General features: G+C 35.2%; 1 protein-coding gene across 1 annotated transcript; it reads right to left on the bottom strand.

The window, feature by feature from the left end:
• Positions 1-410: 410 nt before the first annotated feature.
• LOC101243733 (F-box/LRR-repeat protein 15) lies at positions 411-9,897 on the bottom strand. The gene is made up of 17 exons (XM_004245002.5): positions 9,000-9,897; positions 8,317-8,488; positions 8,083-8,215; positions 7,879-7,978; positions 7,601-7,798; positions 7,250-7,520; positions 7,065-7,163; positions 6,879-6,967; positions 6,670-6,769; positions 6,401-6,571; positions 4,672-4,824; positions 4,349-4,509; positions 4,067-4,265; positions 2,023-2,483; positions 1,862-1,925; positions 784-870; positions 411-681 (listed from the first exon to the last, which is right to left on the bottom strand). Exons 1-17 carry the CDS (start codon positions 9,404-9,406, stop codon positions 601-603), a joined length of 2,946 nt encoding a protein of 981 aa, XP_004245050.1. The 5' UTR covers positions 9,407-9,897; the 3' UTR covers positions 411-600.
• Positions 9,898-14,157: the final 4,260 nt, after the last annotated feature.

Genomic DNA, 14,157 nt, shown 5'->3' on the forward strand with positions numbered 1-14,157 from the left:
TAGTTCTTTTGGAAAATATGATTAATAAGATAAAATTAAATATGTATATCAAATAACAAACGCCAAATGAAAAATAAAAATTGAGCATCAATAACATTGTAATGGCATCAAACAAACTCAAGGCAAATTGAGCCTAGTCTAGATAAAAAGGAAGCAGAGAAATTTCTTTGGGCAGACGAGACAAAATTAATTTGCTTTTTGCATCCCAAAGAGATGAGCCAACTATTTTTTGTAACCTTGTTTTTAGGGGCAACCAAAATTTACGCATTCATTTACTGAGAAGGGCAAGAAGGCTCTAGTTTTATTTTCTTCATCCATGACATCTGAATAAAGTTGCATTAAGTAGTGCACTAACCGAATCATAAAATGTAAAAGCCAACACCAAAATATTAAGGTGTACGCTCGCTGTATGTTTCACCAATCACAACATAAATAGTTAAAATATTAAGTTTAAGGTGTTACATGTATGAAGCTCGCTGTATGTTTTCACCAATCACAGCAACATAACTAGCTAAACTATACATAAAATATGAACCTCTCTAGTCAAATATGTCCGTCCCTAGCCAGCCTACACAAACCTATCAAATATTTCATTTTGCCTCACGATGGGACTAGGCTGCTGAAGATGCGTTTCAAACTGGGACATGCAACCCGCAACCTCGTCATGTTCAATGGACAAATCTGTTAAGTGGAAAAAAGGATTATCAGCAAATTCAGATGAGCTCTTGTATCAATACAAAAATCAATACAGGGCATTTTCTTAACATCAAAAGTACTCCTGACCTTGGGACAAAAGCGAACGTCAAGCGTCTCAAGCATCATACATCGTGACACAGCAGCTTCAACTGATTCCTCATCAACGTTGCAGGACTGTAGGACAACAAAAGCAAGAGTATGGGAATAACTCCACATCACAATTGTGTCGCAAGTATTTCAATTGCACAAGCACCTTATGGGTGTGCCAACAATTTTTTAAGGGAGTTCATCAAAGTAGTTTTTAACGAGACAAGAAAAAGAAAGGCAATCGATTTCACAAGCTCTACACTAGAAAGTAATATGCCTTTAAGGTAAGCCTGAGACGTGTAATGATAGAAGCAATAACGGAAATACAGCCCAGAGAAAGCAAAAACTTCTAAAGAAAAAAAAATAAAAGCTCAGTTATCGCAATATTCAGCAAATAAGCACCAGTTAAGAATTCAAATTCTCCTTTCAGTAATTTTAGCCCAAGCACATCATGCTCCAAAATACAGGTACGATGCCCCCAAACTACATTGCATCCCTAAGGACTTCTAACACTTCCAAATTTGGAAAATGTTTATTATCTGTCCACATGAATGCCTAGGAAGACCATGAAGAGTATTAGGATTTTAGTAGACCACTGTGTTAATTTGAGTACTCCTAAGACAATATGCAGCTAGCTATTAGATCTTACAATACAATCCCATTAGTGACTTGATTAGTCATGTTCTCTCTACAGAATATCAAGCTTAAGGGTATGCATGTTCTCCATACCAACCTACTGAACCAGAGGCAGGCGAGAATGTCTTGTAAAACAGACCAACGAGCATCCTCCTATCCTGAATGGAGGAGTCTTTTGTGTAAAAAGGTAATTGAAAATGAAGTTGAATCATTTATAGAACTCATAAAGTCCCTACAAGGTGGGAAGGGGACTGACATTTGTAATGGTTGTACAGTTTGCATATCCTTCGTGCCAAGTTAAAAAACTATTACTACCTCAACAGGGGAAAATAAGCACAAGCGAAATGATAAAAAACAACTAGAAAGAACACTTTTGCAGCAAAGCTGCCACTACAAGAATTAAAAAGCGGGCAAAGAAAGTGCCTTGAAGATACAAGAATACCTGAAGAAAGAGGCTACTTAATCTTGGACATTCCAGTTGCAATGATTCCAATGAACAGCAATTGCTGAACAAGAGAATATAATTAATTAACAACTATGATCATGAAAACAAAGTCATTGATACAACATTAACCTACGAAATCATATTGCTAAAGAACATACCTCAAATTGAGAACGCACAAGTTGTAACAAGCTATATCAACCTCCTTCAAATTCCCAGACAGGGAAAGGTTTAATGATGACAAAAGGAAACCTTGTGCCATTGGAATAAGCACCTTTTTTATATTTGGGCAGCCTACACAGTTAAGGTTCTCTAGCAAACGCTTTGGTTGTTCATTTGACAACTGCTGTTCTCCCAGGGAAGATACATGAGGTATACTAACACTGGGTATTTGTGACAGTTGATCTCCAGAAAATCCCCAATTTAAATCATGCATATTAATACATCCATTCAAGCTGACATGACTCAAATGTGTGCAGCAAGCAAGCAATTCCTCAATGGCTGATTGGCATAAGGTCCCATACGACAGATCCAACTCACAAAGGGCTGGAAGAGCATTTTCTTTATAGAGGGGTTCCAAAGATGTATCAGTGAGATACTTGCATGCTTGCAACTTTAGGACCTACAACATAACATATATATAGATATATATATAAAAAACCTTAGAGAGGGGTTAAAAAAGGAAGGTGGGGGTGGGGGTGAGGGGCAGTAAGCCAAAAAAGCCCAACAATGTATCATGCAGATCCAAAAAGTTTTTCCCAAAAGCAATAAGGATGTGCCTAGTGCAGCAAAAAAGAGAAACACACTTGCGTTGCTAAACTAGAGTCGCATCAGAAAATTTCAGATATAGCATTAGAAAATCTGCATACAGGGAAGAACTCAAGCCCTTGCACTGAAACAAATTGGGTACAAGACAATGGCAAACATTGGATATGGAAAAGTTAAAGCATCTGTTGGAAAGTAGAAATATTCAGATGTTACACTCCAAAATAAAAAAGAACAATAGAATGCCTACAGTAACTGGATCCCACATTTAACTTCCACAATTCCAGGCCGTCCATCTTCAAGGGTCTAAAAAGGAGGGCCGATAATGAAACAGTTAAGGTGGAAATTCTAGTCTAGAGTTTCGTAATATTTAACAAGTGCATTTATAAACAATCCAGCCAAGTGACACAACTATTTGAGAACAGAGACAACATCATCAGTCCTGGAATAGCATTACAATATCCTACTCCATCAACAGCTAATATAACTGTAGATTTTAGAAGTCCAACAATCTACAATCTTATTCTATACTTTGTTGACTCTCTTTCCCTTGCCCTCCAACTAGAGTTCTTTTCAATGCAAAATGGAAACCTCTTACAAGTTTTCTGATTGCTCTTTACAGTTTCTGTTGTTCCAGCTCCACCAGAGCAGGTAAAAGCTAAAGCCTAAGGCTGTCTATAATAGACCCTAGTGATCCGGCCGTTCTCCGGACCCAGAGCATAATGCACCGGGCTTTCCTCTTTAAATTAATACAGTTGGCACCCGTCAGTACTGTGGTATAACTTGGTAAGAAAATTATAATGGTATTTTGTATTGAAAATTTGAAATTTTGTGGTTCTGCATCTTCTTCTGCTTAATGAAAAGCTTCAAAGTTGACTTCTTAGCCACAACAGAGAAACAGCTTATGGTACTAAAGATCACATTTCTTTTCCAAGAAGAATGGTCAAACACCTTAACTAACAAAAAACTAAAGGAAAAAAAACCACTTCTAGTTCCCGAAAAATATGGCCACAAACAATGATTATTAAATTTGCAATAGTCAAAATAAAATCAGTTCTACTGAAATAAACTTTCAATCAGTCAGAACTGATTCACAAATTGTTACTTACATCCATGTGTTTTAGCTTATACTGCAAGAGGGAAAAAAGGAGAACAGAAAAAGGAAAAGGAGAGATTAAAGTAATTGGCTTATGACCGTGTGTTCATCCCATCTTAACATGAGTAAATTTTGTAGTTAGGTATTTTAATCAGCACAAACTTAAGCCAGCGCATCCCATTGATACCAATAGAAAAAAAGATAGGAAAGGGCCCATAGATCTAGAAGAGTCTACACTAGATAAATAGGCATACTTTTTCCACAAAATAGAGTGTTAAATTAAGTTCATCTAGCTTCCCACTGTAATGGAGAAAGTGATAATATGCTTAGGTGATAGAAGTTACCTTTAACTGCAAGCATGATTCATAAACAGGTTGCAAGGTAACCAAAAACGTATAGGATAGATCAAGGTAGGTCAAGTTTGGGAGGGACTGCAAAGAGAGGAGTCCATCACAGCCAACAGATGGACATGACATTAATACTAATGACTCGATGAGGGGGCACGACGAAGTCGTGGCAGATAAACAATCATCCTTGAGTTGGCTGCATATATGGAAAGAAATTAATGAGATGTGACAGAACTAAAAAAAATATGCACGTGTGACAGCCGAGAGAAAGTAAGCAACCTGCAGAATGAAGCATCAAAAGAGGTTAACAGGGGGCAATTAATAGATGCTTCAGAGAGCACACCACAGCCCTTCAGCTCAAGTGAAGCCATTTGTGGAGCTTCAATATGAAGCATATTCATTTTGGGGCATATACCAAGATTAAGTGACCTAAGACCAACCTGGAATAAGAGCACACATTTATCAAACCACTTGGATATAAATAAAGAAAAAAATGCATGTGTAACAAATTAACAATCATAAAATCAGCAGGTGAACATACAACTCAGTCTCAAACCCAGAGATGATGTATAGAAAAGAGGAAGGAGTTGATGATCACTTACGGGGCAAAATGATGCTACTTCAAGATGATCACAACCATCTAAAGATACTTGTTCAAGATATGGGCACCTAAGCGCAAGAGAAATTAAAGCACGGCAACCACCAAGTGAAAGAGAAACCAAAGAAGTGCTGCAGAAAGCCACAAGTGTCAAGCTCTGAAAAAAAAAGACCGCAATTAGATTTGGACCATAACAACACATACAAATATTACATAGATACAGCAGGATCTTTCAAGTTGAATAGGCAGAAATATATCATTATTCACTTTCAATATAAAAAAAAAATCTTTTCTGAATAGGTGTTAGCCTAAACAGATCTGGAAGAAAAAAGAACACAGAAGGCGAACGCTAATCAGGACCCACTCTAAAACAGTAGAAACCTTTCCCTCTCTCAGCCCCCTTTTCCCCAGGAGGGTGCAACATGAATATATTACTCTCTCTCACCAGGTGGGGCCCCCTTATTCCCAGGAGGGGGGAGGGGACATGGGGGAGGGAGAGACGATAACCGAAATATAATACTTATCTTTTGTTAATTTCTTCAATAATCTACCAGAATATTGACAAATGTAGTTCATTATTTTGAACATCTCTAAGAAACTGCAATGTCAAACCCAAACCTAATTCAGCCTTGCTTTTCTTGATCACCAAAAATCAAATAAAAGGGAATCTTGATTGGAAGAGTAGTACATATTTTCATCAAGCTTCAAAAGAAAATTCCGCTTTGACATTTTCTTTAAATGGTGTGACATCAGCTCTAATTGAATCAGGAAAAAAAAAGGTGAACTATTTTCTTCTTCCATCTGGGTAATAGTTCTCATGTTATAGTTCAGCTTAAACCGTTCCCTTAAGAACTCCCATGTATCTAATCAAAATGTTGAAAGAAACAAAGAGCTTATGATACCAAGAAAGACGTTAACCCTAATAGTTATATTTTGACAAGATAAAAATACTTCAAGCCAATTTAAAAATGTGAGCATAAAATAAACACTACTGGTAAATATAGGAATACATAATCACTATCCTTAATCCCAAAACAAAGGAATTAGAACTTTTCATCTTTCCCGCTTCACCTCTTGAACAATTTCAATATTTTTTAACTTCTCTGAGTTACTGAAGGAGAGTCTCGCAACAAGTTGTCCAGGGTTCTTATCCCATCCTCAATGTGGGATAAGAATGACACTACAATACCGGGATAAGTTATCCCTCGATTTTATCCCAACCAAACATGGGATAAACTCATCCTAAAACTAATCCTGGAATCAGTAATCTCTTATCCCTCATATCAAACGAGCCCTTAGCACACCCAGTAGAACGCCTTCCCAGGCTGACGCCTTCCCAGGCTTACAGCAAATAAAAAAGCACAACCAGATGACACAACGGTCAGTACACTTGGATCATACTTTTTTCCTTTCATCATCTTTCATGATTACTAATTAAAATACCTGATTATTGATTGTCATAATTCAGTACTATATTTATTTACTAGGAAACATGCATAAAAAAGAATCACCAGTATCTGTTACAAGAAAAGCAAAAATGGCACTATGATCATAGGTCCATAACCACATTGATATACATGAGTACAAAAACAAACTCTTACAAATGTACTCGGCTTAAGTGAACCACCTTCCGTTGACAAGCAAAACTAAGAAGAGATCATATATATCGATAGGTTTAGAAAAATAACAACCAAGAATGCACAAGTTAGCAATGAGGAACTAAAATTGCCAACCTCACAGTTATCCAGAACTAAGGATTTAAGCACAGGACAGCCACCACCATCACTGAAAACTTCACAAACAGAATTGGTGAGCGATTCACACTCAGTAAGGTCTACTTCTAGCAAATTCGGACACTGTAATGCAATTGTTGTCAAGCTTTCCTGCTTCTGCAAAACTAATTTCTGTGGAATGATGAAGGAGAGAAATATTATTCAATGAATAGAATAATTCTAGTCAATAAAATAAGATGACAATATATAACATCTAGGAATACACTTACTTTGAGAGCACTTGAAGTTATATTGATTCTTTGAAGCAATGGGCAATTAGAAACAGTAATTGATGATAACATTCCACAATGCAAGTTAAGGTCAATAAACCTGTTTCAATATAAACAGTAGGTTACTGCACAAAAGAGTGACGGCAATCAAGGGACGGAAAGAAGTTCCCTTGAGACTGGATATGGAGACTGTAAAGCCTGTATCATACTTGCGACAATGTACTAGTCTAATGCTCTGAAGGCGAGGAAGATCCAAGGACACTGATGTCAATAAACTGCAATTATCAAGCTCCAGAACCTGAAAAAAAAAGTGAAATTCACTGTTCAATATGAATGTAAGGACTCCTGGTTACAGCACGGCTACCAGTATGAAAAGGGTGAGGAAAGAGACAAACCTCTAACATATAGCTATGGGCTATGGCAGCCATGGAAGCTGATGTTATGCCCTCACAACTATGAAGCTTGAGAACAGTCAGCATAACCAGCCTCACAGACTTCAACAAGTAACAAGTGTTAGTATAAACCAACTATGTCAATTTCAGGTACTACGTAATTTTAATGAATATACTTATGAATATACCTCAAGAGAAATGTTTGGGCAGTATGAAGCATCCAAAACTCGAAGATGTCCACAAGTTTGAGCTATATCACGCAGTGTTTCATCACTGACACATGAACAATTTGACATATCCAAAGATTCTAAAAGAGGGCATGCGGTGGCAGCCGAACGAATAGCAGCGTCGGAAAGTTTGTGACAGGAAGCTATATCAAGGTCATGTAAAAGAGGGCAATTAAGCACTGCATGTGGCATGCTACTGCGCTTCAGTGACAATGTTTCAAGTTGCGGACATCTGTAAGAATAACAACAATTGAGCACAATTGGATGCTAACTACTTTAACAAATTAAAATTGTTGACTAACATTACACAACCTGATAGAAACTCGAAGCACACGACACTTCACTAGCTGCAGAAGACGCAAGCTATCATGAGAAATTGGTATCTCTTGAATGCCATTTCCAAGAGTGGCATCATTAATGGTCAAACTCCTCAACACATGGCAATCTGTCAAGGCTTGAAAAAATGTTTCCCCCAATTGACCTCTGCCCAATGACAGAGTCTCAAGATTCCTGGAAACAATGAAATGTATCAAATTAGTCACTTATAATGATTCCAAGAGTAGTGACAACAACATAAAAAAAATTATTACCTTAAAGAAGAAACGGCTTTCATTGCTAGTGGGTGAATATTAGGAGTTCCATATAAGTTGATTGTTGTTGCATTTGGGTATCGCCGACACATGTCCTCAACTACATCATACATGAACAAAAAGTTGCAATCAATTGAAACATGAATTTTATGTGAAGTGATCATAGTAGTGTGGAAGGAACAGATATGAGGAAAAGATACTCACACTGATTTGAGGATATCTGTTTGTTCTCAAAATTCAGATATCGCCAAAAGTCTTCATGAGAGCTAGCTGCTCTCCACTGGCTACATACACTTGCAGCTCGACAAAGATCAATATGGTCCAAAAAGGAGAACACCTGGCAACAGATGAGGCATATATTCCATTAATCAGAAACTTGGTATAAACACTTATTGATTAAGCAACTCAGAAGGAGTGGATGTGGCAACTAGTAAATACCATATGCAACAAGTCATCAGTAAGATCCATCCGCACATCTAAATCCTCCATTTTAGAATCTTTCCCCTCATCATCTGTTGCACCAAGTAAGTTAGATAAACTCACATCTCCACCACCCTCGTTCATTGGACATAGGTAACTGGTTTCCTGCAACAAGTGGTTGTCCCAATCCCTGCAAGAATATTAATCAACCAGTCTTCATTTTTGAGTTGTTGGCCTACATTTAGGGCTTACTTCAAAACTCAAAAGACAATTTGTTTATATCAAATTAAAGAGTAACATATATTAGGCTATGCTTTTGAAATTCCAAATATAACTAGCTTTAGAAATAATTCTACTCCATGCTAATATTACTATTTTCTTTTCTCTAAAAGAATTATGTAAGAATGTACTTTCTCCAAAACTCAGTGAATTGTGCAACACTCTTGACCACATGTAAAACTGTACTACACGAGAAATAATTACAGGACTCTTGAAAGTCTTTAAGTAGTGATAACAACAACTGATCCTTGTAATTAGGCTTGGGTTGCTTAAATGAATTCTGTGTTAGTTCTCTACTATGGCCAATTTCATTCTAATATTCAATAGAATTTGACTAATTTAAAAAAAAAATTGTAAATGAAGGTGTAATATTGTAAATGAAGGTGCAATATTGTAAATGAAGGTGCAGTAGCAGGTCTTACAGCGAAAAGGAGTTAACTTTGGGCCTTTTACTACAGGTAAAAGGATCAGAATCCTCTTTCAGCACTGTTGAGGATGAAGCCTCTCCACTCAAACCCAAATTCAAATTAACATCCAACATTTTCTCACCACTATAACTTTCATTCTTCACCTCCACTGTACTGGATGTCCAGTTACTATCAAAATCAATCTCCTCATTCTTGGGAACACCAAGATCACCTACAGCGCCCGCTTGTGGACTCACCACTGCTGCAACATTGACACCTTCAAAAACATTCCTCCAGTCAAATGCCGAATTCTCATCTGGAGATTCGTCACCGTTATTCCCCAAAATCGGGTCCCTCATACTCTTGTAGCCCTTCTTATTATCTTCTTCTTCTCCAAAACATAAACAACACCAAATCCTCATACACTCACTCACACCACACTAAGAAAGCAAGAAAAATAAAGAATAGACCCAATTTTTTTTATCAATTTCTGATCTTCAGAAACCCTAGGTCACGATCTAAAACTTTCCCCCCAAAAAACCTAACTTTTCAACAAATTACACCAAACGACTCCTTTTTCACGACAAAGCACACAAATTACACAGTTCACAGAGTCTAACAAATTCTTGTTCAAGAATTTTCGACAAACCGGAGAATGGAGTAGCAGAAAACAATCGATACAGGTGTATGCATAGAGAGAGAAAGAAAACTGTATGAGAAGTGCAGTGAGAGAGATCTGATCGGATCTTTCGAAGGATCGAAGGCTGGCAGTGGTGACGCTTTTCTGGGATTGAGCTTTGGAAAGATCGGCAAACGGAGATTTGTGGGAAAAATAATATAGACAATAGAGCTACTTCATTTTGCCTTGTATATATGTCTGTATCTCACCACTTTATCTCTCAAAAATCAATTTATACTTCTTTTTTTCTTTACGCAGCTCGTTTAGATTAGCTTAAAAGTTGATTAAAATTATTTTTAAATTAATTTTTTATTTTTAAAAATATTTGATAAATATAACATTAAATAAGTTATAAAGTGTTTGAAAAATTAAAAATGACATAAATAAGTTAGAAATTGAAAATATGTCTTCCTTACTTTTCATTTTTTAACTTAAACATCATTTTAATTTGTTTTTTTTATTTTTGATCTAAAGCCATCAATTTAAACGGGCTCTAAAACTTTCAACATGGAAATTATAAAATTTGAAAAATAAAGTACTATTTAAAGTTGAAATTGTGTTTGTATATATTTTTAAATTATTTTTGTAAATGAAATATAGCGAATTTTATTTTATTTTATTTTAAATTAAAGTGAGACCTTGAGATCTCTTTTCATTAAAATAAATAAAATGGAAAACAAAAGATTTAATGTGCCAAGTTTGATTCAAAATAAGATTTAGCCCAACTCAAAAAGAAAATAAAGATAAAAATGAGTATAGACAAAAATAAATAGGATTTAGATCCTCGAATGTTTCAAGGGTAACAACATATGAATTATTTGTATTCTTCGACAACGTCTTGACAAAGGGGTTTAGAGCGTTGGTTACGCACTGTCTAAGCAAAGATCTCATTTTTAGAGAATTTATTAAAAAGCGACAAAGTTGTGGTAAGATTCTTTGTTTTTCAACCATTTTGGTTTGAATACACATTGAATTCTGAAAATTTATAAGCTCTAACTTCCCATATGTTATTTGTGCTGGAGATACTCGAAATGCTAATTAAACTTATGTAACGACTCAAAGGTTCCACATTCAGATCAAAAGTTGCACAATTAAAAAAAAATATAGACTTGCAGAATTTTGAGTTCTATGGACAGATTTTACGAGTCGTGAAAGGTAGTATGATTCGTAGGAACCATCCATGTATGATACTTCGAAAATCATAAAAGTTGGGTCAGAATTTACGATCAAGTTTATGAGTCGTGAAAAATTGTATGGATCATGAACATGAATCATAATTGAAACTACATAAAGTTGGAAAGTTGGATTGGAAACGGACGAGTGGTTTTCGAGTCATAATATTCGTGTCATGGCAAGACCTCGTGAACCAAAGTTCTAAAACCTTAGGATATTTTCCAGACTTACTTTTACAACTTGATAGTATGAATCGTGTAATGGACTACGACTCATGATTTAGGTCTCGTAGATACTTCCTGAAAAACTAAGCATTTCAATACATATTTTCTACTAACGACCAGGATAGGTCATAAGACATACTACGGATCGTGAAGGGCTTCATAGGTCAAAGTTCAGAAATTTGGAATATTTTCCTTTGAGCTCTATGGAAAGGGTTTTATGGCCCGTAGAGGATATCATGGCCCATGAATACTCCCGTAGAAGCTCCCCACAGTTTTTTAACTAGGGTCTTTTAGTCTTTTTCCACTCTTTTCATTTCTAAATTATGTATTTTGCATGTTCCAAGTGGGAATAAAGGATTCCTAACAACCATAATTCCTCATTATCTCTTGCTTCTCCCAAAATCAAGTTTCTTTATTCTTATGTTTTTCTTTTTAAGGCAAGAAAAAGTAATTCAAACTTCAAGTCCTTCTTCCAAGATTCAAGTTATATAAGATTTCATTCAAGGTATGTGAGAACACCATAAATGGGTTGTTCTTTATCCATTGAGTCTCAAAAAATTCTCTATTTAAATTGTAGATTTTCCAGAACTAGGAGTTCTTGTGATCTTGGGTTCTTAATGAATTTCAATTTCTTCTTCATGATTAATATTAAATTGTATGATTATGATGCTTTTAGTTAGAGGTTTCTTCGAATTATGTTTAGTTAGTTTATGAGCTAATATTATCAATACGATTAGCTAGTATGTCACGACCCAATACGAGTCGTGAGTGGCACCCACACTTATCCCCCTAGGTGCGCGAACCAACAAGTCTGAACCCCAACATATACCAATAGTTCAACTATAAATAACAAAAATAATGCGGAAGCTCCAAAAGTTATTAAGTAACCAATTTAAATAAATTTCTAAAGTTTAATACTTATTATCTCAAAATCTGATAGTCATCACATCAAGAACATCTATTTTCAAATTACCAAGTCTAAGAGTGTTTCAGAAACCAAAATAAGCAAAAAGATGGTCCATGTACGAAATTCAAAGACATCAAGACGTGAATGAGAGAAACCAGCACGAGCTAGAATTAATAACTCACCCTGAACTCTGATGTGCTGGAGACTAGCTAGAGCTGAGGGCGAGTCGAAGTCGATGGTACACTTGTTGCACTTCACAAAAGAATAAAGAAGAAAATACAAGTAGGGTTCAGTACAATGAACCCGTACTAAATAGGTATCATCGTCCAATAATATCGTGTCGGAACGTGACACTCCGATCCCATAATACCGTGTCGGAACGTGACACTCCGATCCAATTATCTCATTATTTTATTTCATCAAGTCTTCTTTATTCAAGGCGTCATTTTAATAGAGAGGGTTCAAGATTAGAAATTCAACAGTCTTATAATTTTAGGCCAACCACAAACCACACAATCAAAACCTATAACCAATCAATCAAGTACACAAGAGACTTTACAATATCACTCAATACGTATCGATCGCTATTTAGAGTTTATCTATCATATAGAAATAAACCATAACCAACCTCCACCGAAGAATCGAAGTTAAGTAATTACTTCTCCAACACTTTTTCTTTCCTTATTGCTTCCGAACCCTTCCAATCTATCAAGTATATATATATATATATAAGGTGTAAGTTGACAATCCCATAAACACTTAGATTATTGTATGTCTAACCTATATCCATCAATTCACCTAATTCTATAATCATTTTCTTAAAGTTCAAACCTAAGGGTAAGTATTAATTCCTCCATTTAGCCCAACTTTAATGAAATTTATGTAATTCACTACACTTAATGTTTAATTGCCTATATCAATATATCTAACTATTGTCTATAATATGAGAAAAAAAATATTTTAACATATAAATATGGAAGCCACTAGTTACAAAACTAGTGGCAGACTAACAACAACGTCTAAAACTCAACTTTGGCAAATAGTCATCGTGTCACCTCATAATTGTTTGATCTCCACTTTCCAATCAAATACACCTTTAACTATTTTATTCATCCTTATATAGGCAAATAAATATAGAACATAGAAAGATTTATGTAAGTAATACTAACAGTTTTCCCCAACTACGAAGAAAGAATTAAAATTGTGAAATCATTTACAATAGTTCTGTGAGGCCGTGACCAATCCAAATTTTAATATGTAAATATTGATGTGTGCTACCTATTCTGTTTTTTTTTCTAATTTCTCCCTGCACATGAGCACTATTACTACACCTATGCCCATTTAATACTCCATTTTATAACATAATAATAATAAATAGTTGACCAATCATCATGCTGCCACTTAACAATTTCCCAACCATCTTTTGTATATATATAATATATGATAATAAATTTAATTCACAATTTAATGCACCTTATGTAAACAAAATGCAAAGAATCACTTAACAAATTTTACTTGTCGTATTAACTTCGATATGCGGCGGAACTTCTCTTTTCGATTCCCCTCTTTTTCTTTTCTAACTCCGCACAAGAAATGACAAACCCTATTACTTCTATGATTTATTACAAATATAACAATGAAAGTGACTCACCATTAATTTTAATGTTATTATCTTTAACCATCCACTAAATAACTATTAAAAACTATCCCACTAATTTCATAATTATAATTCGGAATAGTCCAAAACGCCCATTAAAAATCTATCAAAAAAATATTTATGAAATAAAAAAACTCTAGTATTCAAAACGACCAAAAGAGTCGTAACATAGTACTTATTTTTTTTCTAGATTTATGCATTAAAAATAGAGCTTTTGAACATTTAAATTCAAAATAAATACTCAACCCAAATTGTCTGTAAATATTCAATCACACAAGTATAATAGTTTGCAAAAACATCTCAAGGAAAAGTATATGCTGAAAGATTCTTCAACTATATCTATCTATGAAGCCTCTAATGTTTAACATATGTGTCGAGACAAGACCCATGGTGCCTTGAAAACTAAATCAAAGAAAAATGTGAAGTCCTCCGCAATGCAAAGAGGCTCACCAAAACTATTTAGAGTGTAGAATGATCTCAAAAGAACACTTAATTGATGATGCTAAACACATGTATCGACATCATAAAATGAT

This window comes from Solanum lycopersicum, chromosome 8, assembly GCF_036512215.1.
Source record: "Solanum lycopersicum chromosome 8, SLM_r2.1".
NCBI lineage: Eukaryota > Viridiplantae > Streptophyta > Magnoliopsida > Solanales > Solanaceae > Solanum > Solanum lycopersicum.